This window comes from Micromys minutus (assembly GCF_963924665.1).
Source record: "Micromys minutus genome assembly, chromosome: 29".
NCBI lineage: Eukaryota > Metazoa > Chordata > Mammalia > Rodentia > Muridae > Micromys > Micromys minutus.
The window spans coordinates 6272228-6297387 of record NC_137964.1 but is presented as its reverse complement, the minus strand read 5'-3'; the positions used below and the strand labels follow the sequence as shown (position 1 = coordinate 6297387).

General features: G+C 43.5%; 2 protein-coding genes across 6 annotated transcripts in view; one reads left to right on the top strand and one right to left on the bottom strand.

Annotated features, from left to right (window-relative positions):
• FLT1 (fms related receptor tyrosine kinase 1) overlaps positions 1-6481 on the top strand; it is a 161005-nt gene extending 154524 nt beyond the window's left edge. For both annotated transcript variants that reach the window (XM_080941158.1, XM_080941157.1), the window contains 2 exons: positions 1665-1759; positions 3817-6481. In XM_080941158.1, the coding sequence (XP_080797284.1) occupies positions 1665-1759; positions 3817-4000 (279 nt within the window). In that variant the 3' untranslated portion in view covers positions 4001-6481. The remainder of the gene's footprint in view (positions 1-1664; positions 1760-3816) is intronic.
• Positions 6482-15048: 8567 nt separating this feature from the next.
• PAN3 (poly(A) specific ribonuclease subunit PAN3) overlaps positions 15049-25160 on the bottom strand; it is a 104791-nt gene continuing 94679 nt past the window's right edge. For 3 of the 4 annotated variants that reach the window (XM_080940397.1, XM_080940395.1, XM_080940396.1), the window contains 4 exons: positions 23301-23430; positions 22878-22942; positions 19798-19936; positions 15049-17874 (listed from right to left, as the gene is read on the bottom strand). In XM_080940397.1, coding sequence (XP_080796523.1) covers positions 17734-17874; positions 19798-19936; positions 22878-22942; positions 23301-23430 — 475 coding nt within the window. In that variant the 3' untranslated portion in view covers positions 15049-17733. Of the gene's footprint in view, positions 17875-19797; positions 19937-22877; positions 22943-23300; positions 23431-25160 lie in introns of those variants that run through there. The other variant, XR_013975605.1, reaches the window with a different exon arrangement.

The following is a 25160-nucleotide window of genomic DNA, read 5'->3' as shown; positions in this document are numbered from 1 at the left end:
TTAAGAATGTAAGGTGTGTGAGTGACTGGGTCTTGTGCTGCAGCACCATTGGGCCCTTTTGTGGAATGCAGCCATGTTCCCCCCCAGACGCACTGGTCAAAGCACACCAGAGTAACCTGACCAACCAGCGGCTTCTGTCAGCAAGTCTATGGAAAGGCCCTTGGATGGAGTGGGCTTTAGAGACAAACACAGGGCTGTAATTCAGGAGTAGAAACCTTGATGCTCTCCAGGGGGCCTGGAGAGAAGGCACAGTAGTTAAGAGCACTGGCTGTTCTTCCAGAGGATCCTAGTTTGGTTCCCAAAACCCACATGGTGACTCACAGCTACCTGTAACTCATATACATGCAGAAAAAAAAAAACCCATACATATAAGATAAATATGACCTGAACCTCATCAAACACACAGATTGGTCATGGTGATTTCAAACTATAAAGAAATTTTCATTGTATGTGGTGGGATGCTGTGACAATGTAGTTAGAATCTTTGTGTGGTGGCTCAGTAGGGTGGTTCGAGTTCCAGCAACAACACTGGTCAAACTTCAGAATTTCTCAAGCTTAGGCTACCCCTAAGATGTGGAAAACGATGACAGAACGCTCGCTGCCCTGGTGTTCAAACAACCCAGTAAGAGCCTCAGAGGGAGGCAGAAACAAAGTGTGGATTCCACTTCCGGTCAGCAGGGCACAACACACTGTGGTAGCAGTAATAAAGAGCTGGTGGAAACCTCGATTGAACCACAGTTCCTGGAAACTATGTCAACATAGGGCTTATGCCATATGCAAATTACACCATATGCAAATTACACCATATGCAAATATGTACATATGGCAAATGCCAAGAGAAAATTATTCTACCACATCTATAATTTTCTTGAAATCTTACGTATGACAGCAGAGTCATAGCCAGACTAGTTTTAACATATAATTTGCATACATGATAATTTGCATATATAATTTAACATATATGATAATAAGTTTCACATGGAAAATACTAAGTACATCCATGCAAGTTTCCATTTAATGTGTGTGTGTGTGTGTGTGTGTGTGTGTGTATGTGTGTGTGTGTGCATGCTATGTGTACCTGCATGTATATGTGCCTGTCTCTGACATTTGATGTTTTTGTGTGGAGTCCATTGGCCAAGGTTGGATGTCTTTCTCAATTGCTCATCCTACTGTGGTTTTGGTTGGTTAACTAGATTTTTTAAAGACAGGATCTTTCAAGGAACTAGGAGCTCATAGTTGAGCTAGACTAGCTCGCCAGCAAACTCCAGGACCTACCTGTCTCCATCCCCTCCCACCCCCAGGGCTAGGGTGACAGACATGGGCCACAATGCCTGACTTTTATGAGAATTCTGAGGTTCTCACGTGTGCTCAGCAAGCACTTAATTCACTGAGCCATTTCCTCAGACCCTGTAATTTCCTCTTTATTTTCTTCACCTTCTGGAAGAAGGGTCTCAAAGTTGCCAACAAACAGGCACCATTTTGTCTCTGACAACAAGCTCACAGATGCCAGGGCAAAGAAAATGCTCAGTGCTGATGGGCAGGGGCTGTGTCTGCTGAGGGCAGCAGTGGGCCACACCTCAGAGGAGCCCCCCAGTGTCTTCCCAGAGGCATTGTGGAGCCTGCTGGGCCCGGCAAGTGAGTCACCTTCCTCTTTCCTCCCACAGGACTATCAGCTGGACACTAGTAGTCTGCTGGCCTCCCCCTTGCTGAAGAGATTCACCTGGACCGAGACCAAGCCCAAGGCCTCAATGAAGATAGAGTAAGGAAGCAGGATGGGGGTGGGGAAGGAGGATGCCAGGGAAGGGGCTCGTGGATGGGATGTGGAAGACTACCTGGCATCCTAGTATTCAGGCATGGCAGAAATGCAACCACCCCCCACAGGGACAAGAAAGGAGTCACAAAATTAGACATATGAACCCCAGGCTCTGAGACAAGGAAGACTAGGGCTTCTTGTAACAGGCAGGCTGAGCCTGAGAAATACAGGGTCTTGATGGAAAGCAGCCAGATGTGTCCAGCTGTGAAGGGTTGGGACGTGTTCACAGACTCATGAGATAACACTTCCTGTTTCTGGTCCCTGGGCTGGCAGGGTCTACCCAAGGAAGCACAGTCCTGTTTGTAACCCTGAGAATTCAGACTTCCACAATAAGGATTTTCTGCATCCTGCTGAATCCATTACCCACGTCTCACTTGTAGATGTTCCCACAATCCCCTGGGGTTAGACTCATCGGGCAGTGCTTCCTTCATCTCGGAATGGCCGGGCTCCTGCTGTAGAGTGGACTGATAGAGATGACCTCAGTGGTTCTCTCTGCTGACAGCTACCTAAGCCCAGCCACTAACCTTCCTACCTACCTACCTTTCCTGGCTCTAACGCCTGGCTCTTTGCTCTTGCAATGAAAAGCACTGACTACTCTCGTGGAGGACAGTCAGACTCCTGACACTCACATGCTGGCCAGCAGCCACTGTTAACTCTGGTTCCAGAGGATTGGACACCCTCTTCTGGAGTCTGGAGGCACCAGGCACACATACGGGGCACATAGATACAGGCAAGCAAAACACCCATACACGTAACAAAAACAAACAGATTGCCAGTCCTGCTGGAGTTGATTGGGCCCTGACCGAACACCTGCAAACCCCTCTGAGTGATGGGATTTGCACAATCCAGGCCAGTGGAAAGACAGGGCCACTCCCAGGCAAACATTTGCCTTTTCCCTGGGATTCGGTCTCAAAAGTAGGCCCTAGTGTTGAAGTTACAGATTGATGGACCCCAATCTCTACAAAGGAAAGAGTAGGCTAGCCAATTTTTTGTTTCATATTAAGGAGCACGTGGGAGGAAAAGAGTGGGTTTTTTGTTTTTGTTTTTTTGTTTTTTTTTTTTTTACTTGATCTTTGATGAGGAAAAGACAAACCTTAATTTATATCCTCTACCCTGCAATTAAAGATTAACGATCAGAGCCAGGCCGGTCCAGGCCCATCTACCTCATGGGGTTCTCTCCATCCTGATTCTCACTGAACAGTGATTTCAGCGCAATATTACAGGGTAGAAGATGCCTTTCTGCCCCACCCCCACCCCGTGTCCATCTTGGGCTCATGTAATGTATGGCACCTGAGAACAACAGTCTCCAAGCCCGTGATGAGTTCAGGAGCCACCTATAATGACTGTGAGCATGGTCTGTATTTCTCCAGACCATTTTCCACGGAGTGTGACTCCACGGAGGAATTTATTTCTAGAGGGCAGAAGTCCAAAGTCAAGGTGTTGGCGGTGACGCACACCCTTTGGAGGCTTTGTGGGAAGGGGTCATCTCACGGCATCTGTGGCTTCGAGCTTTTCTCAGTTTGGGCTTTCCTCAAGCCTTCTCGCTGCTTGGTTCTGACCGACATTTTGTGTGCGTACCGCACTGGGGTCCGTCTGGCTAATTCCGAATAAGCCCCTCCTCCTCTTCAAACCTCAGTTTAATTGTAGAGTGGGTTGCAGGCTTCCAAGATTTGACGTGATATTGGGGGAAGGGCAGGCAGCCCCTATCCTCCCACCCCACCCCACCCCGATCTAGCTGATTGCAGGAGCTATCTGATTCAAAAATGGGACAGGGCTTTCCCCAAGTCTTGTTTCCAATGAGAATTCCACCTTGTCAAACACTCCTAGCCATGGGCATGCCGGTTCACCCCAGTGGCACGGATGTAGTGTGTATGTTTCAAACAAAGAACGTTTGGGATTCTAGAACGGGTAAGGACAGGTGACCCGCCGAAGTAGGCATTAGTCCTTGCCCAGAAAACATCTGGATGGCGTTTGAGTGATTGCTTGTTTCTTTTTCTCTTTAGCCTGAGAATAGCAAGTAAGAGCAAGGAGGCGGGGCTGTCCGACCTGCCCAGGCCCAGCTTCTGCTTCTCCAGCTGTGGCCACATCAGGCCTATGCATGAAGACTCTGAGCTGGGGAAGGGACCGTGCTGCTCTCCACCCCCAGACTACAACTCCGTGGTGTTGTACTCCTCCCCGCCCGCCTAACGCTTCTCCCAAGCCCCAGACACCCAGCCTCCGACAGTATTATACATGTATGAGTTTACACCTATTCCGCTCCACAGGAGCCAGCTGCTTGTTGTGACTTTTAATCCTGCTTTGTTGTTTTGTTGTTGCTGTTTTGACTAACAAGAATGTAACTCCAGATAGTGACATGTGAGGAACACTGTTGTTCCAGTCTCATGGGACTCCGTGTTAGAGAAATCCCAAGTCCAGTGGCTCACCTGCTTCAACCCCCAAAAGCCTCAGGGTAACCTGGCCACGGCCCCGCCTTACTCCCTGCAGCTGGAGGACCAGACCCAGTAAGCCCATTAGCTCAGAGCAGCATGCACTGACCTGTTCGGTGTCTCTTAGGGGGGAGGGTGGGGGAGGGGAGGAGGGAGAACAGGACAAACTAGAGAGGAGCAGGAAAAGGCCTTGGGATGCATCAGTGACTTGTCACTTCTGGCTTCTGCTTTTTCAGGCCCCCTTCCAAGAGGTAACAGAGCAGAATGTGTGGGATGTTTCCTAGACCGGGACACATGGTCTCGGGAACAATGTAAATCTTATCCCGGGAGTCTGTTGTCTGCTCACCATCCGAAGCATGTTTAATGTGTGTCAGTGAGGGTGGTGCCTGGCTTGGAGGCCATACCCACCATCAGTTCCTCTAGCGAGATGCACTGAGGTCAGACCCAAGCTTGGAGCCCTTAGCATCCTGCTCACAGGGAGTTAAGTGGCCAGTTTGGCCTAGTAAGGTTGTCTACTGATGGGCTCAAAAGCCACATTTTAAAGAGGTCTCAAGTATTAATATATAGACACGACACTTGCATTATCCTGTTTTATATAGTCAGCTATCTAAGGAAGCTGGGGAGTTAATAGTAAAGGTCTAGAAAAGGGTTTTCTCTGTACCCAAACTTGGCTTGATGGACCAGGACCCCGGAAGGCAGAGTGAATGTTCCCTGTATAATCGCCAAACCACTCACCCAAAGTTGGGACCTCACTGTCTTCTTTTTACTTCATCATGGGTTTCACCATCTCCGGGCAGTCTGAGAGGAGCAAAAGAGCGTCAGCCAATGTTTATTAAGCACTTTATGCTCCTTGGCAGAACAGGGGATGTGTAATTTATGCAAGCTCTCTCCAGCTAGGACTCAAGGTGTTAGTCAATGAGCCATCCAAAGGCAAAGAAAATCTTATTTTCATCAGTTTTGGACCTTGCCTGGGGTCCAATGAAGATGGCAACAGGGTAGAAATGGAAGACAGGGTAGAAAAGAATGCCCACTCTTTGGGGTCTAGAGATCGTGAGCCCTGGGTCTCTAAAATGCCTCTCCTAGAAGTTGTATGTGCAAAGTATGGTCTCTGTGTTTAGGTCATGTGCACCCGCTAGTGCCAGTCACAGCTGGGCAGACAATGGATAGCTGCTTTGGGACAGCAGGCCTTGCTTGTCACTTAATTCTCTGGCCCAATCAGTAGCATGTGTGCCTGCTTCCCCATGTACCGCATCATTAATGTTCTCTGATGAGACTGAAGACGGCGAGATCCCAGAGGCAGTCTGCAGCCCACAGTGGCCAGGATTAGACAAGTGGGAAAGAGCTTCCAGCTGAGCCGGAGAAAAAGAAATCAGGTAGTCAGGTAGGGCTGGGCAAAGAAAGCTTTGTTCATTTGCAAAAGCTCTTGTTGGCTGCAGTGACAGAGGCTACCAGAGATGCCGCCAGCATCCTGCAGTTTCTCATCCAAATAGCCAGCAATTATGGGGAGGGGGCATAGCCAGTCCTGTATTATTCTGATTTTAATAATCTAATTCTTAACCATTAAGACGCATTAGTAAATGTCCCTTTTCCACAAAAGAAAACCTATCGGGATTCTCTGGTTCTGTTTAAAGACTTAGCTTTAGAGCCCAGAAAAGGGGATCAGCCAGAAGAAAAACAAAAGAAAGAAGATAGTTCCTTCTGAGTTTCTGAGGTAGGAAGAAAAATGGAAACTTATGTCAGACACACTTAGGTGCGCTGTGCCTGTTTAACAGAACCAGCACTGGATGTTAAGAGTCTTGACAGTGACATTAAAACCGTTTGCCATTCAAGGCCAAAGTGGTTGGCAGTAAGGAAGACGAAACGTTTCTCCTAGTGTTTGAGATCAACAGTATGTGACCAGGGAGTTGAAGCCTCAGGCAAATCTAAGTTAGCCGGAGAAGGATCCTCAGGGGACAGATCTGTTCAGATCCTGTTGCACAGGTCTTTGAGCAGTGCTGTGTTCTCCTGCCTGTAAGTCAACTCAGTGAAGGGACAGGGCACCTTTGGCCCACGGTGATAGGAACTGTATGTGTGTGTGTGTGTGTATCTGTATGTTTTGTGCATAACTATTTAAAGAAACTGGAATTTTAAAGTTACTTTTATGAGTCAAAAATTATATGCTACAGACAGAACTAAGACATGATCTGGCCTCATCTTTCTAGTCATGATGAATGTATTTCATATATTACATCCATATAATAAAATTAACTTTCAAAGCCAAGGTTTTTGTTTGTTTTGTTTACTTTTTTGGTAAATGGGAGAAAAGGGGTGGGAGGGAGTCCTAGGTGTGCCTCTGGATGGGGGAGGGGGGACTGGGATGGCTTACCAAATGCCAGTTAGCAAGCATGGCTCAAGGAAGATTACAGCAACCCCCCACTGGTCCCACACAGTGGCTGCCTAGGCCACAAGATGCTGCACACTGCACCGGGCCAATGAAAAACAAACTCACATAAGGCGATGCAATGGGATTCTCCAGGAGCAGAAGCAACAGAATGCAATTATACATTCTTTAACGGGATTTATTATCGACTAGAGAAAGGCTCAGAGGGGAACAGCACCACTTGCTGTTCTTGGGGAGGAGCCAGTTACTAGCACAGCAGCCTGAGACAGCCTGAAACTCCAGTTCCAGGGCACCCAGTGCCTTCTCAGGTACCAGGCACCCATGTGGTACACACACACACACACACACAAAATAAAACAAAAATTAAGCAAAAATGCTATCAAGTTGGCTTATGAAATATGGTCAATATAGTCCAATGACCACTGCCTCAAGCCTAAGAAGGCAAGAACCTGGCTGGTTCTTGGCCGCTGGGGCTGGAGGCTTGGGCAGTCAGCGCTGCACGGTGGCTGTCTCACACCGAAGAAACCAGCTTCCTGGTAGTCAGTCAGTCTACAAGGTCTTCAGTCCACATTGGACACTGGGAAAAGCTAGGTCTCAGAGAAGGAAGCAGGCAGCATCAACAATGTAAGTGAACTCAGTGGCCAAGGGAAAGCCAGGCAAGCGAAGGCTGAGCAATCTGAGTGCGTTTTATCTGGGCAGCTACTAGGTGGGCCTTCCCCAGGTTAATCAACACAGCCAAGACAATCCCTCAGTGGAGGTTCCCCGCTCACGTGATTCTAAGGTGTGGCAAGTTGATATTTAAAACCAACCATCACAGCTTGCCCAGAAATACCAAAAGGAGTACCACATGAAACCAGTAAATCTTGTGGGGGGACTGCTGGCTGCCTATGAAGAACCAACAATTAAAAACAGTCTCCCCAGACACTAATCTTCAACTGATAAACAATTACCACAATTACAGGGTATGTATATTGCGTGCACATGTGGATTAGAGGGGTATGTGAGAAACAACACCAAAAGCATAAAACAAAAGAAATTTCTCCAAGAAGAGTGCTACAGTTTAGCGGGCTCCACGTGGCTTTCTGGCTCACACCCTGGAAGGGAGACAATCCAGGCAGTAATAAAAGATAGAAAGTGGCTATTCGACTATCTGGCTGATAATATCCTGGGCAGCTAGCTAGGAGGAACACAAGGTGGAAAATCCGACAAACACCCTTGGGTACAAAGGCAAGAAAAAAATGACCAATCTCAACAAACTTGTTAAAGACATTTAGCCTTCAAGAGTCTCTAGTACAGGTCAGGCAGTGGTGGTGCGTGCCTTTAATCACAGCATGTTCGCTTCCACCTCAGATCTCCACAATGCATAGCTACTTCCTTCTTTTTGAACAGTCTCTGGAAGACCTTTCCTGGTTTCTATGTTCAAAACAGGTAACTTCTCAAGTTCACTACTTGACCCTGAATTTTGTTTCTTTCACAGAATTACGATTTTAAAAGTTCCTACTGTCAAACCAGGTGGTGGTCGTGCACACCTTTAATCCCAGCACTCGGGAGGCAGAGGCAGGTGGATGTCTGTGAGTTTGAGGCCAGCCTGGCAGCCTGGTGTAGAGAGCTAACACCAGGACAGCCAGGGCCACACAGAGAAACCCTGTCTTGGGAAAAAAAAAAAAGGAATGTGAACTATTCTAAAGACCCTGTGTTTTGAGCTTACATGGTAGCTGGAGGGGTTTCATAACAAACTCTTTTGGGAAATGATTTGAAGAATGTCTCAGGAGCCAGCCTCATGTCAGAGCATAGATATTTTCTCATGACTCTGGGAAGTGACAGGACATTTGAGAATTCCTTTCTTCGGCAGTGGGATGACCTAGTTGTGTTTCTTAGACTTCCACAGCATGAAAACACATCTCCAAATCTGGGGCTTTCATAGGGCAGGAATGCTGAAACACTAAACTGGGTCCTAACACAGGGATGGCTAGCTTTCAACTTTGTGAATTATGGACATTTAAGGGAGAAAATCTGAAAGCAAAAAAGCTAGTCCCCAGATCAAACCCAATTTGGGATCAATGAGTCCACCATTGTAATTCACTGTGCTGAATCCTGTCTGTCAACTTTTACACATATGGAAATGTGCATGTGTGCTATCTTTCAAAAAGAACCATTAAAAGCAAAAGCCCTACCGTATAGCATTTTTTTTTGGGGGGGGGGGGAAGGATCTCATTATCATAGCCTTAGCTAGCCTGGGACTACATAGACCAGGCTAGCCTAGAACTCACAGACATTCTCATGCCTTTGCCTCCCAAGTGCTGGGACTATAGCACCACGTCAGGCCACCTAGCACTCATTTTTAAAAGTGGGAAGGCCAGGGTGGGGGTGTATCTCAGGGCACCGGCCTCATACATGAAGGCTTGAGTTCCCTCACCAGCAGTACCAAAAACAAACTAGCAAACAAATACAGAAAAACCCCAACTAACATACAATAATTGTATTAGTAACATCTCTAAAATACACTGAGGCGGATGCCCAATTTGTTTTGAAGTTACACCATAAGAACTCCATAGTGAATTGATTAAAAAAAAAAAAAAAAGATTTCTGTGCACAGTGGTGTTCTGTCTCTGTGTGTTGTGTATCAGATCCCTTGGAACTGGACAGTTGTGAGCCAATACGTGGGTGCCGAGAATTGAACCAGGTTCTTTGGAAGAGCAGCCCGTGCTTCTGTTGAGTTCCCCCACGTTTGCTTGTGCACCACAGTATCATGGATAGCAGTGAACCGTCATCTCTCCAGCGCCCTCCACATAGCGGCCTACAGAGCGCCCTAGCTCCACAGCACAGGCAAGGCCCTGGCAGGGTCACATGGTGAGAAGGCCAAGGGCTGAGGTCACCATTGCTGCCCAGTATCTAGAGGGACTCCCTCCCACCCCCATAAGAATCCAAACTTGAAGGTCCAGGTTAGATTGTACCCCATGTGCATTCCACAGCAACTGTAACTTCATCAGGGACCACATGCCTGCATCCTACCCTATCTAACGGGACGAGCAAATACCATTCCACATCTTGACTTTTAGCAGCAGCTTGTAATTGCTGTCATATGCATACTTTCAGCACGGCAGTAAATACTCTTTTTAAAAAAATTTTTTTAAATGTATCTATTTATTATATATAAGCACACTGAAGCTATTTTTAGAGATACCAGAAAAAGCATGAGATCCCATTACAGATGGTGTGAGCCACCATGTGGCTGCTGGGAATTGAACTCAGGACCCCTAGAAGAGCAGCCAGTGCTCTTAACCACTGAGCCAGCTCTCCAGCCTGGCAGTATCTATTCTAAGTGCTTTGAAGGCCTAAACTCATTTCTACGACCGTCTACGGAGACATGTACCTTTTGCTTTAGTGGGAAAATGGAGGAATTCTGAAGTCCCTCTCACATGTCCCCACCCACTGGCACCTGTGTCCATACACCTGGCCTCACCTTCGAATAGCTCACCCCAAACATAATGGTAGTGCTCTTGAGAGTCCTCTCACCAACTCCCCTCCCTTCCCCACTTCCTCGGGACCACACAAATATACTTGTCTCTCATCTCTCATCCCTGTCCTTCATGGCAGAACTCTGAATGGTTTTGCCTACGTAGTTTCCAACTCCTCTCCCTCCTTAAAACCGGCTCAACTTGGCATTGCAGTGTGAGCCCGGTGCTCACCATACTTAAGCTGCTCTGTCTGCAGAAGCTCATCAGCCACCTGGTGGCTTAGTCCTAATCCAGCACCAGCGGTTGTACAGTTTCTGAAAAAAGTCTTTGGGGCTGGGGAAATGGCTCAGTTCAATTAAAAACAAAACAAAGCCAACAACACCACAAAACTTGTTGCACAAGCAGATTTGCCACTCGAACGTGGAAGCCCAGCTCAGCAGTGTGTATTTGTGACCTGCCCCACCCTCCCAGTACTGCAGTGGGAGTGTTTGTGCAGAGACAGGTAGATCCCCCTGGGGCTTTCTGTCCAGACACTCTAACTGAACGGTGAGCTCCAGGTCCATTGAGATGCTGTGTGGTGGTTTGAATAATCAGACCCAATAGGTCCATATAGTTAAAGGTATGGTCCCAGTTGGTGGACCTCTTTGGGAAAGATTTGGAGGTGTGGCCTAGTTGAGGATGTGTCAATGGGGAGTGAGCTTTGAGTTTTCAAAAGCACAAGCCATTGCTAGTTAGCTTTCTCTGCCTGGTGCTTGTGGATTAATGTGTATGCGCTCAGCTGCCACTCAACACCAGGCCTGGCTGCCTGCTACCATGCTCTGCTTCACGATGGTCATGGACTCTAACCCTCAGAAACTGAAAGCCCTCAATAAACTCATTCTATAAGTTGCCTTCATCATGGTGTCTTATCACAGTGATAGAAAAGTAGCCAAAACACCTGACTCTAGAAAGATGGATGGAGGGAGGGAGGAAGGGCTGGTGAGATGGCTCAGCAGTTAAGAACACTGGCTGCTTACACAAGAGTTGGTTCAATTTCCATCACCCACATGGCAGCTCACAACAGTACCTCCAGTTCAAGGGAATCTGATGCTCTTTTCTAGCCTCCATAAGAACCAAGTACACACATGATGCACACACACAAAACACTCATACATAAAAATATTTAAAAATAAGGGTGAGGATGATAAAAGACCTGGACATCTGGCTTCTGACACACACATGTATGCGTAAGCACACTCACTCATACATGTATTACACATTTCCTTTCTGATGCTGTGGATATAATATCCTGTCAAAAGCGGCTTAGGGGAGGCCTAAGTATTTTCACTCACAATTCCAACTTATAGCCCACTCTAAGGAGTCAAGGTGATAGAAAGTTAAAAATGGCTAGTTATAAGCCATCTAGTCAAGAGCAGAGGTAACTAGATATGTGCATGCTTGGATATATTCAGATCCGTTTCGTTTTTTTTTTTTAGACAGTTTGAGACCCTGGCCTAGGGAATAGTGATACCCAAAGTGATCCGCATTTTCTTACCAATTAGCTTAAGACAAACCCCACTGGCAGGTCCACAAGCAAATCCAATGAAGAATATACCTCCATGAGACCTGCAGTATTCTGAACGAGAATGGCTCTCATAGGCTCACATATTTGAATGCTTTCTCTGCTTGGACCTTGTGGATCAAGATTAAGTTCTCAGCTGCTACTCCAGCACCATGCCTACTTGTCTGCTCCCATACCCCGACGGTCATGAACGCTAATGCTCTGGAATTGTGAGCCACAAATTAAAATGTTTCACTTTTAAAAGTTGCTCGGTCTTGGCATTTTGTCATAACTATAGAAAAGTAACTGAGATAAGACCATCTTCCCAAGACATTCAAAGCTTACCTTGACCTTTGATGGTCACGCTGCCCATAAATATTATCACAAATCCATTGTCAACTTAACACACATCTCTTAAAACTGTAATTCTCTAGTAGACACGGTGACTAATTCAAACATTCAGGAGGCATAGGCAGGAAGACCTCAGTTCTAGGCCAGCTGGTCTATACAGAAAGATTCCTGCCATTCAGTGCTGTATAGTGAAACTCTACCTTGAAAATAACAAAACCCCTAACGTTCCTTCCACAAAAACAACTAAGAGCTACATGGTTTTGTGTTTCTGTGTTTCGTAGCACTGACCTCACTCCTCTGAACCAATTTCTACTTTAACTTTGTTTTTGTTGTGACAAAGTATCCTGACAAAAAGCAGCACAGAAGAGAGCTTATTTGGCTTACAATTCCAGGTTGCAGTCCACCACGGGGAAAGTCCAGAACTGCGCATGCACCCACTGCTTGCAGGTATGTGTGTGTGTGAGCCCGAGTGTGTGTTTTCACTTTGATTGCAGGAAATATTCGCTTCTCTCCTCTCCGGATAGTCCAGCCTCACTTTTCTGACCTTTGAACGTTGGTCTAGGACTCTGGCTGGAAGCTTCAACTAGGCTCAGCACCAAGCAATACCATGACTTTAAATGTCTGATGAGAATCTTCAATGCACAGACCAGTCCTGGGCCTTCACAACTCCAAACGCTTACGTGATAAGCTTCCTCTCAGTGCTCTGAGCCTGTATCTTTCAGCTGGCCTCAACAGCTCATGCTCCAGTCTTTCCTAAGTCCCCTTTCCTCAGGAATAGCATTGTGACTGGCATATACCATGACTTGGTGGCACAGTCAGAAAATGACCTATTTTCTGTCTACCTCGTTACACTCAGAGCCCTGCATCCAGACAGGCCAGCTCCTGCTGCTGTAACTCACTCACTCAGCTAAACTTGATCCTCGTTGTCATTCCTGCTGTGCCATGACCAGATCCCTGACCCACAGAATCCAAGACAGGGTATGTGTACCTGTCCTAGCTTAGTGCAAAATAATCCAGTCAAATGTGTAAAAATCCCAGGACCCCCCAGCCTTCCTATTAAAACCCTCTGACACTTAGAAATATAGCAATCCCAAACCTCATTCTTTTCTTCTTTATCCCATGCTGGCTCTGCTTTAGAAGTACAACCAGAATCCAACCCTTTGCACCTTCTCTGGGGCCACCCTGGCCAGATGCTCTCTTTCCCTAGGAAGGCCACAGGAACTCCCTAATCTTGCTCTAGCAGTGTGGCTGCATGCCTCTTCCCTGGTCCGTCCTAGACAGGATAGCTAGAGTGATCTTAAAGTGTGTCACATTCCTCTCCTGCTCACAATTGTCCGGTAGCCCTTTCACTTGAGGGCAGAAGGCAAACAAATGATCCACAAGTCAAATGCTTGGCTTTCCTAGAAGCTTCCCAAGGTCTTGATTTAGTCTGCTCTAGCTGTACTCATCCTGTGTGACCTACAATATTCCTGCACCTGCCTTGGCCAGTGGGACTGGCAATTCCAAGTCCTTCGAGTCCTTGCTCACATCAGCTCAGCAAGCCTCTTGTGCCAGGCCACCTACTGCAGCACACCTACAGGGGCAAACAGAGCCAGGTAAATGAGAATTACAGGTACTCTTTCTGGTACTGATGTTTCCCATGCAAGAGGCTTATGCCCAAAGTGGTTGTACTATCTGATATTTAGATTGGACTCTATTTGCTAAATCTGGTAATAACTGGCTCTCCTAACCATAATTAACTTCTAAAAATACTACATACAGTTGCCGGTATCCAAGGGGAATTGTTTCTAGAGTTGTCTTACCCCCAAGCAAAACTCTTCACACTCTTCTGTATAGTTCAGAGCATGCCAAAAGACTCATAATTAACAGTGTAATAAATGCAGCAGAAATAACTGTCCTTGGAATGACACGGAAAGATGGAGGCACCAAACACCAGGACAGAGTCTTCTCTTGGTGTTGAGAACTATGCTTGACATAAACAGACAGTTTCTGATGAGTGAATTCCAGTCCATTCCACTGTGGCCCTGAGGGTAGCTGTTTGGCCAAAGTCACAAAGGGCTTAAAGTGCTCAGCAGTGGGGACAATACACTCCCCCCCGCCCCCCCGCCTTGTTGCAACCAGCTTGTCACACTGCTTGTTAGCAAGATTTAAAGGCACAGGTTTAAAAAACAAAAAATCAGCCTTTCTCCTTCTGCGGCAGCAGTCTGTGTGGAGGGAGATCTCACCGACCTCCTCTGTGAGTCTGTGTTAAACTGGAACAAGTGCTGTCCTCAGAGCTGTTCAACTGCTTTTGTTCCAGGTCACCAAATGTACTACCAGCCGGCTTTAACATCTCGTCCTAAAAGGCCTTCCAAACTAGTGTCCGTTTTCACTCCTATCTGGATCCATGGATAACTACAGATTTCTTTTTATAGGAAAGTTCCCCTCTCCTACTATCGAGCCACCTGCCAGTCCCTCAACTGGCAGCAGTCTGTTGCTCATCCCTCTGCCACTCTCGCCTTAAGCCTCCTGCCCCCTGACCACTTCCCACTCTGTACTTTCAACTCTTCAAACCAGACATCTCAAACCCAGGAGGAAAAAAAACAAACAACAGCAATGATAACACAAACCACAATGAACACAGACTATTCAGGCTCAACAAATGCTAACAACACCTTGCATAATTTATTGGAGAAACTGGAGAAGTGTCTCTCTGCGCATGACACAGGCATGGTCCCTGAAATATTCTTAGACACAGGGTGAAGCTCAAGTAGAGAGTGTATGGCCGGCTTGTGTGAGGCTCTAGCTTCCTTCCCAAGGAGAGGAGGAAGCGAGCTCCATGTTATTCCCTACGCTGTCAGAGTAGTTTCTTGGACTCTGTGTATACAGCAAATCCTATCTTTAGGCTTTAGTCTCAGCACAGACCCAAGGACGCAGAAGATCCACAAGCAACAATTAACTGCTAAACCGCTGAGCAAATCTGCTACCACTTCAACCAAAGGCAAATACATAGGCAATAGCCTTCAAAAACCCAATCAAGACCATTTATGAGCTGGTGATAACAACAGGACAAAAACAAGTTTATCTCTGTAATTCTTTATTAAAAAATACTGCTATACACATAGAGACTGAAAACAGGGTTAAAGATGAGCAACAGGTACTGGGATCGTGACATTAGAACCTAAATATACTGGTGCTTTTTAGAGACAATGTTGCTATCCAAATGACAGAAACAAGTCAAATCAGAATACAAGGGTCCCCTCAAGGATATCTGCAATGAAGTAAATACACTAACAGGACTGGAGATGGGCACACAGCTGAAGTGAGCGACACAACATGATTTCAGGGTTGTCCTTTCCGTGCTGTTGTCATATAGGAAGTTATGGTGAGTTCCCGTCCTTCATTTGATACTCTCAGATATTAAACTCTTCCTATGCACTAAATAGTAACTTTCAGACAACCTCCTCTTGTATGGGTTTACACTGTGGAAAAGAGGGCTCCCAGAAAAAAAAAAAGAAAGAAAAAGAAAAAAAAAAAAAAAAAAAAAGAAAGAAACCCATCAAAGTAGAACTCAAGAGTTCTTTTGAAAAACATTCCCAATGAAAATGAAATGAAAAATAAATACAAAACAAAGCTAAGAAATGAGCATCACCTGACACCAACTGTTTTTCTGGCTGACAATATTTACTTATGAAAACTTTCAGCTGACTACCTTTTATACCCAAGCCAAGTCCTGAGGTTACTAGGGGCTGAAGCAAGCAAACTAGCATTTCTGATGCAGATACTCTGGGGTTTGTGATGTGAACCTGCCTTGCAGAGGGGAGTTTGCTGGTCTATGCGGAACAAGAGATTCAAGCCCTATTTGACCCCTGCCCTTCTTTAGCATTCACATAACATTGGTCCACAAATGAAAATTTTCAAAAAGTTCCCAGGCCCCCAAAACTAAAATAGATGATCCCCTTTCATTTTCAAAGAAAACAATATTGGAAAAAAATCTCCAGCCCGCTTATAAATTAAGCATTTCATATTTCTTCTAGAATACAAGTAGTTCTTTTTTGTACAAAAGAATTACAATATGATTTGTCAAAAAACATATAAAAAGACAGCTGCTCTTCCTCAAATACATGAGCTAATGATAAAGACTTCTGTGTGTTACATTGAAAGTTCTTGTTCCCTTTAAATAAAAGGAACATCATGGTGGCAAATGTTCATCATCCTTTGAATATTGAACATTATGTTCTTTTAAAATCCATTCAGATCAAATGCAATAATTGATTTTCTCGTTAACAACTGATGCTACCACTCGTGGATGCAGACGTGCTTGTTAGACGTGTGAAGTGTGTCTCAGGTCCTCAAAGCTTTTGGTGAAGAGAGGTGCTTTTTCTTGAAGCAAATCTCAAGGCAGAGAAAAATCATTTTAAAGCTTATAAAAAGTGGACAGAGAAATGTTAAAAACTTCTCTGAAATATACAAATAGATATACTTGTTAAAAATGAAGACAGTAACATCAGTTGCAAGTGCTTGGGAGTCTGTCCTGACCCTCTGAGTCCCCACATTTTCTTCCCAGCTCGGCACTGGGAAGGAGATGAAGTCTTCATGGCGACCGTTTAGGAGAAAATCCCAAGGTATTTATTTGGCAGTCTTCAGTATCGAAGTGACCACAAATCCCACAAATACTTGAGTTTGGCGACAACTGCATGTCCAAATAGTAAGAAAGTTCCAAGGAGGAAAACTGTAACTTTGAGATGGCCTTCTCAGATGACTGACCCTACAGGGTGAGTTTTATCAAAAGTCCTGTTACTTTGGGTTAAGCAGTGAGTGCAAAGGCACAGCAGAAAAGTATCCCTCCAGAGTCAGGCCGCAAAGCATCAGGGCCACTGCTGTGCTCAGTTCACCTTCTCAACAGTGTCTGAGTCTATATCCAGTGTAAAGTACCATTATAAAGCTGGAGTTCAAAGACAAAAGACAAAAAAAAAGCAAACTGGAAAGACCCTAAAGTAATATAACTCCTCAACTTTTAGGCCTTCATGAAGCACAATTTCATTTTGCTATTAAAAATTATGTCAATATAAGTGTATCTGACCGGCAGGCAGATGCCTCTTTGAAGAAGCCTCTGGATGAACCTGGAGAAGAGCAGCGCCTGCTCCTTCAGTTACTGTTCCGATCATTACCTGGAAAAGGATTTAAATCAACAAACAGGGGAATTCATATCTAACAACAATGATATTTCTCTTTGTGTGTTCTTAAACACAATATAAGCCTCAATTTGAGCTAATGGTGGGTGGCATATGGAGCTTGCATATAATACTCATGAGGACTATGCACTACACGGCATTTCTATGAACTACTGACCTGGCCCATCCCCCAAGAGCAAATTCTGCATCTCTCAGTGGCGAACAGCTGCCCCCTTTTGTTCCCAAATGTCCTTGCAAACAGTTCCCTTAGTAAGTATACAATGTGGCAAGAGGTCAAAGATCAGGAAAAAAGTCTTTAAAAAATTAAAATTAGTGCATACACAAGTGGAAAATCATAAGCAGGAGCATCATTCACCGAAAGGTGACCTTAGTCTGAATAAATTCTTCGGAGGCCCGTGGCAGCCAGAGTGCGTACAAAGTGAGACATTCTTCCTCTCAAGTAACAGTCAGTGCACCTGACTCAAGTGCGAGAAGCTTCACTCCTTCCTGCTCATTGCCCTGGTGGCAGGAGATGAAGGACAGTTCAGCTGTAGTGCAAACTGGCTATAGGCTTGGTCCTTCACCAGGCCCTGTCAACACTTTTAGCAAATACTACAACTGACCATTTGCAGCCGCAATCAGTTCTTGAAAGGTATTTTCAAAGCAGCGTTTTAGGTCACTGTATGTCACCACCAGCACGCTCTTCTCATCCCTGGAAATCAGGCTTATTTTTTCTGGCACACCAGCATCTAGCTGAAAGAGGTAAGACATAAAAAAATATGCAGTATGTATCGTGAGGAAGTGAGCTGATTTAATCTATTTTAGGACAACATTTTTGACAATGATGAATTAAATGCTATAATAAATGAAAGTATTTCTGTCACATTCCCTTTCAGATTTCCATAAACAGCTTACATTATGGTTCAGAATTTATAAAAATTCAAAGAAATATTGCTGCTTTCTCTGCCTGCCCTAGTGTTTAGAGTGTGCTTGATTTCTATCTCCTGTCAACTTGACCCTCTAATTATTTACCCCAAAGTTTCCACTTTGTATTATAAATACCAGTACAGAACAGAATGCATTTACTATGCATTCTTTAGGAGACAAACTTCGGGGTACTATCAAATGTGAGTATTAATGTCTTCAAAGCATACTACCCAGAGCCAAATTGCTCTCCCAAGAACAACAATTAGATGTCATCAATGAGTTACAATAATCTATCAGTGGCTCCACATCAAAGAGCACCTTCCTATCTTTTTATTTTATTTATGTTTGTTTGTTGAGACGGGGTTTTTTCTCTGTGTAGCCCTGGCTGTCCCAGAACTCTCCCTGTAGGCCAGGCTGGCCTTATAACTTAAAGATCCTCCAGCCTCTGTCTGCTGAGTGCTGGGGTAATAAATAGGTGTGTGCCACTGTATCTGGCTTCTTCCATTTTAACTTTAAAAATGTTTCTCATTAATTCATTTCTGTAGCTTCCTCTATGGCTACTAGTTGGCATTATGGAGTTTGGCAGCAATATTTCGGACATGGTTTTTATTGAAAATTTTTTTAAACTTTCTTTTTTTCTGTATTCCATTGATTCATTAAAAAGCTTTAAATTTCACTAGAGGCTTAACTTTCAAAGTACTTTACCAACAATTTCTGTCATTATTTCTGTAACAATGACCTTTTGCAGACTCTTAAGACTTAAATCATATGGTCAGTCTCCTTTTTACTATTCTCTTTAAGTTTGTGAAATTGCATTTCAGATTTGAAATAAGATTTATTTACTATTTTATAATATGAAATACAATTTTCTCAAGATAACTGTGCCTTACTATAAATACCACTGTCAGTACCTACATATGGATATTTGATGTTAAAATTATTTTCTACCCTGTTTAATCATAACCATATACAGACTATGACTTACTCCATATGTAAACATGTGTCTACATATATGCAAACATACTGAATAATATGCAATCATACTATTCAATAAAACAAAATAACATGTTGACAAAACAAAGTATAAAAGAGGGACTACGGTCATCTTGGAATGCTTTATGACAGTAAAAGGTTCACATAAGAAAACTCTACATCAGCAGCTCTCAACCTGTGGGTCATAACAACTTTGGGTCACATATCAGATATTCCCTTGGCTCACGCACCTATTAAATATCCTGCATATCAAATATTTAATTATAACTCATAAAAGTAGCAACATTAATGTTATGAAGTAGTAACAAAAATAAATTTATGTTGTTGTCCCCACAACATGAGGAACAGTATTAAAGGGTTGCAGCATTAGGAAGGGTGAGAACCACTGCTGTAGATGCTCCTGCTTTTGCTTCTAAGTGCTGGGATAAAAGGTGTGAGCCACCATGCTCAGCAAACATTTCCCACTTTAGAAAATGTCCAGCAAGTATACATCCTGTCTTCTTCAGTATGCTAGACTTGTTTGTGCACATTACAACTCTCTAAGTTGTAACAGCTATCCTATGACCTCAAAAGTCTTAATTACAAGGCAGGTGAGATCTCAGTGGGTGCTTGCCACCAAGTCTGACACACCTGGAGAAAGGAGAGAACAAGCTTCAAAGTGTCCTCTGACCTTGTATGTGCACATGGGACATGAGCACACATACACACATAGAATGACAGAAACGTACTAAAAATGATTTTTTTCTTACAAATTACCTTGTTAAGACAAGAAATGATGTGGCTGAGGTCGATCCAAGGAGCACCTGCTTCCGTCACTTGATGAAAAAGATGATCCCTAAAGAGTTTCAACAGATACCGGTCTCCAGTCTCTGACCAGGTTGGATCCTTCTGAAACCTGGGGAGTTAATATTCGACCTCAATAACTCACAATACATGCCACATGGCCATATTTTTCAAATTCAAGATTCATCTAATTTTTCCTAGCTAATAAGAAATTAGAAGGGCTCTGTAAAGTGCTTTAAAAAAAATCTCAACCAACACAAAAGTAAATAAATCACACTTTTCAACATCAAATTCATAGGAACAGTTACCCCTCACATGCTACTCAATCTTTATGATTAATACAAAGTAGAAAGAAAGAAAAAGTGCCTTTAGACATCTCTGGGCCAGGGCTGTAAGGTTCTTTCCTCCTTCCATGCTCCAGGTTACAGAGAGGTCAGCTAAGTTTCCACTTTACCAAGGAGCATAAAGGGGAGAAATATTTAGAAAACAAACAAGGAAGCTTTCAGTCCTCTACACTTCACCAGAAGGTGAAGCTGTGAGGAACTGGAGAACCAGAGATCACTGGTAGTTTTAAGTCACCTGAGAAACCTACAGTCTGGCAGGAAACAGTTACTCCAGTAACTAGAGAAAGCAGGGATTACCCAGGTACATAGTGCTGAGAGTAGGGGAGACAGCTGAAATATGAGCCTATCCTGGAAGGAGGAAGCTGAGGCTGCTAGTCCCAGAAAAAGCATGCCCTGCAGTTAATAAGAACTAGACAGCACTGAGCAAACTAGTAAGGACCAGTGGGTCTACACAGAGTTAGGCAAGGAAAGAGAAGTCAGAGAATCAACACTAATGGACTGGGGAAAGAAGTCACAAGCATTCAAGAAGAAAGCATGAGATCATTAATTCATTTCAAAGTATAAAACAACATTCTTAACCTGAATGCAGAGTCATAAAAGAAGGTTTGATCAACTTGACCAAACACACAGACATCTACAGAGGATAAGCCTAAGCATAGTCAGAGATGACTAGACCCCAAACAGGCAACCTACAACAGGCAAGGCCACAGACTAACAGCACAATAAACAAAATCCCAAGTCTTAAGGAAAGCATTTTCAGTCAGACCCTCTCCTGAACAATACCAACAATCCTCGCAACACTCTTGGCATCTGAAGGCTTCACTGCTGCTCTAGGGAGACAATATGTAGTGTGCAGGGCACAGCCCTGGAAACACCCTGTCTAGATTGACAGTGGCTCATGACATCCACAGTACAGGAATAAGTAGCTAATCTATCTGTCTCCAGTTCTCTGTCACAGGGTAGCAGTCTGCCTAATCCCAGAGCTGAACAAAAAGACTTCTAACATTAATACTATGAAAAGTGAGAATGTTTATTTTAAGAGGGGAGATAAACATATTTATACTTGTAACTTTGAAAGTATATATAAAATTTGTATCAATAAATAGGGTGAAGACAACTGGAAAGACTGGGGATGTCAGGTATAAAAAGATTTTTCACTATACTACAAAACTTTAAAATTTCATATTAAATATGCAAATAAAAATTTACAACAGTTTAGAATTTTATATATAAAATCATGTTAATAATGCATAAAATTAGAAAAGTATTTTAGATTTGCAAAGGATTCATGTATTCATCTCTCATGAAAGGTGTATGCCACAAGAGGATGCACTCCACCGACAAGGAATAAATGACAGGAAAAAAAGCAAGCAATATAGAGCATCTGCTCTAAAGAGAGAAGCAAAGACTTCCAGGATGAACAAAGACATGCCAAGCCTAAAGTATTAATGTGGCAGCCATGAAATACAGCCAGCCTGGACAAGAAGAGACGGTGAGAAAGGGGACTATTAGGCTACAGAGTTTTCAAAGTATTTTGTAACTGTCAGAAAGTTTACTGCTGAGTGCTCTAGAATTATCTACTTAAGTTCACTATATGAAACAATGATCAATTCCAAGAAAGCATAACTAAAAACAAGAGGAAGAACTGGAATCAGGCTTTACTTTTTGGCAACACTGAGAATGGCATGTACCTCTTCACAGTAGTTCCAGTCCTGAGAACAGATGTCTCAGATCTATGCATCAGGACAGAGTAAAGAAGAGGGTGGGTCACCAGGTGGATCAAATACTGAGAAAAGTCTCAAAACTGAAGAGTCACATTTCTGAAGTACAGGAATGTATAGATGAAAAGGCTGAAATGGGTCTCCAAACTGGTTCAACAGATTTAGAGGTAATCCTGAGACTATTCATTTTCAAACAGCCAAATGAGGCTGGAGAGATGGCTAGTGGTTAAGAGGACCTAAGTTAGAGTCTCAGCATCCACACAGTGACTCACAATTGTCTGGAACTGCAGTTCCAAGGGATCTGATGCGGTATTCTGCCTCCTCAGACACCAGACACACATGCAGTACACAATACACATGCAAGCAAAAGGCCCATATACATTAAATAAAAATAAATCTTAAAAATAAATCTTGTCCACAAGCACCTGTCGCCTACTTCTATGAGAAATGAGACAATCCTGATGTGTATCTTACACATTTTAGTCACAACTGCAATTCTGTCTGCCAGTCTCAACAATCAACAAAGTACAGACATCAACTCTGCATATGGCAACTAACTTAAAAGGTGAACTGGGACAGCATAAAATGATGTCACTTCATTCCCAAAAATGACATCTATAAAGATGCATTTTCACAGAAAATAGACACACTACAACCAAGAGATTTCTAGTATCTGTCAACTGACCAAGAGAAACCGATGAGATCAGACTTCCTACAAGAGACAGAGCATTGGCTTATCTCCTTATCTACATGCCACAACCAATTTCCTATACGGCATATGGTCTTAAGAACAGCCATACCCAGGCTGCGGTTTCAAACAGCTCTTAGTAGCTAGCAGTTTTACGGTCACTTCATGTGAGAACTTCCCTTTTCAAACAAAACAAAACAAAAAACCCCCCACAAAACACGTAGAAGGTGGTCTGCTCATTCTTTATACAAATTGTCAGCCTTGGTTTTAAAACATGCTGTAAGTGCTGTAAACCCTTACTCCGGCCTCTCGTTGATTGTTCCCAATTTTGCTAGAAGCCTAAACAGTCTTCCATTTTGAACCTCCTATAAAACATTTTAAAAAGAAGAGAGAATGTTAGTGTCCCAGCTAACGAAATATAAACCAAGTTTGTAAAGCGGTACCCTGTACCACAGCATTCTTATGCAGCAACTAACACCCGCACTGCTGGGTCTGCTCTTAAACATATGCCTATTTTTGAGCATAGTGGTACTCAAGGAGATTATGCAACTCATCGATTCTAGGAAATTATTTAAAACAAAACCAATATTTTAGGCACAATTATGAACAGGATATTAGAGACTACACTAATGCCTAGTGTGAACAAGAGCATCGCAGTCCCAGGCAACTAGCTCAGTGAATACTGTACTTTATACCAATTTACACAGTAACTAGACTCTCTACCTTAGCAAGGTCTTCCTCGATAACATCATTTCTCATTTGAGCAGCATCCAATTGAGTGTAAAACCGAGCACCAATCATGGGCATGATGTCATTCACACTCCGCATCCTGTTTTGGTCAGTCAACAAGTACCTACCAAGACAGAGAAGAATCCCATGAATGGTGAGCAAGGGTTAATAACAACACAGCCACAAACACACAGATGCTGCTGTCACTATAATCTGGCGCCCACAATTTGAAAAAGTACTTTTCATGCAAATTAATTCCATTCTGAAACTTGAGTATACCTTCTCTTCCCTGAACATCTAACAGTCCAACATCTCTCCTCTATGGCTCAGTTACAGACATGGAAAGGAGAGCAGAGGAACGCCACACCTAACCACTTCCACCCTCGAGCCCTTCGTGTCAACAGTGCTACACAAAATGACTGTTAAGAATTCTGAGGGTTAAAACACTGGAAGGCTGAGGGATGGGGAGTTTTCCCTCCTGTTCTTCAAAGATAAATTGCTGCTGCTTTTAAGACAGTGTCTTGCTATTGGTATGCTGCCCAAGTTAGCTTTAAACCCCTGGGTTCTACAGGCAGATGCCACCACACCTAACAAAAAATATTTTTTTCAGTATAAAAATGACTCTTAAGTTGTGCAAAACTGAATTAGCCCAAAAGAACTGTCCTCTGCTCCATGATTTCATGTGTCTGTCACCTGTTATTTCTGGGAAATCTCTACAGACAAAGAAAGCACAAGGGACCAATTGGCCTCTTTTTCACTGAAGCAAAAAGTACTGTTATTTCCAGAGCTGCCTGCAGAATACAATGACTGTTAATAACTATTACGACGTACTCAAAAGCTAAGCCCTTCTCTCAGCTCCTTCTAACTATGCTTTCATTCAGGAAACTCTTCATACATCTAATACATCTAATCTTTGCCTGCAACCAACTTACTTACTTTTATCCTGACCCCCTTAATTTACTTGTGTGGTAAGGTATGACAAATGCAATGCACATGGAGGCCCCAAGAGGAACTGATGCCCTGCAGCTGTAGTTACAGGCAGTTTTGAGCTGCTGGGAACTTAAGTGCTCTGGAAAGGCAATACTCCTGTAATTGCCAAGCCATCTCTCCAGTTGTTTAAATGTCTTTTGTAAGCATCTAAAAGATGGATGAATATTCTGCTAATCTTATTAAAGTCTTCTCAGATTTTGGCATATAGTAAGCATCTTTTTTTCCCCTAAAGATTTATTTACTTTTTTGTGCATTCTGTCTGCCTGTCTGCTAGAGCTGGAGTTAAGACAGTTGTGAACTGCCAATTTGAGAGCTGGGAATTGGACTAACTTGGGTCCTCTGGAAGAGCAGCCAATGAATGCTCTTAACTGCCGAGCCATCCCTCCAACCCCATGTAAGCATCCTTTCAATGAGTAAATGAATGATTAGAACCACACAAACTATCTTCATTATCCATCGTAACCACTAACATTTATAACATTCACCTAATCACACTGAAAGCTATTACCAGGTATGTGCCACCTAACAAGTTACTCTACCTTACTGTGCCTCAGCTTTGCTTTATCTAAAATGGGGCTAATAATGACACCCCATTTGCAGATATATTTGAGGATTAAGTGCAATTCACGTCAAACAGTCATGTATATCTAATGATGTTTATTATAATAAAAGACTTTTCAATTATTTACTTTTTTATTGTCACTAACAAAGTTATTTTTTTAACCTATTTACTTTCTAAGGAAATTTTCAAGTATTTAAAAAGAGTAGTTTATGAAGCCTCACATGTTATTATCCACTTCCAATAATTATTAATATAAAGCAAATTTAAGAAATATCCTTAACTTCTACTTTTTAAAAAAGGAG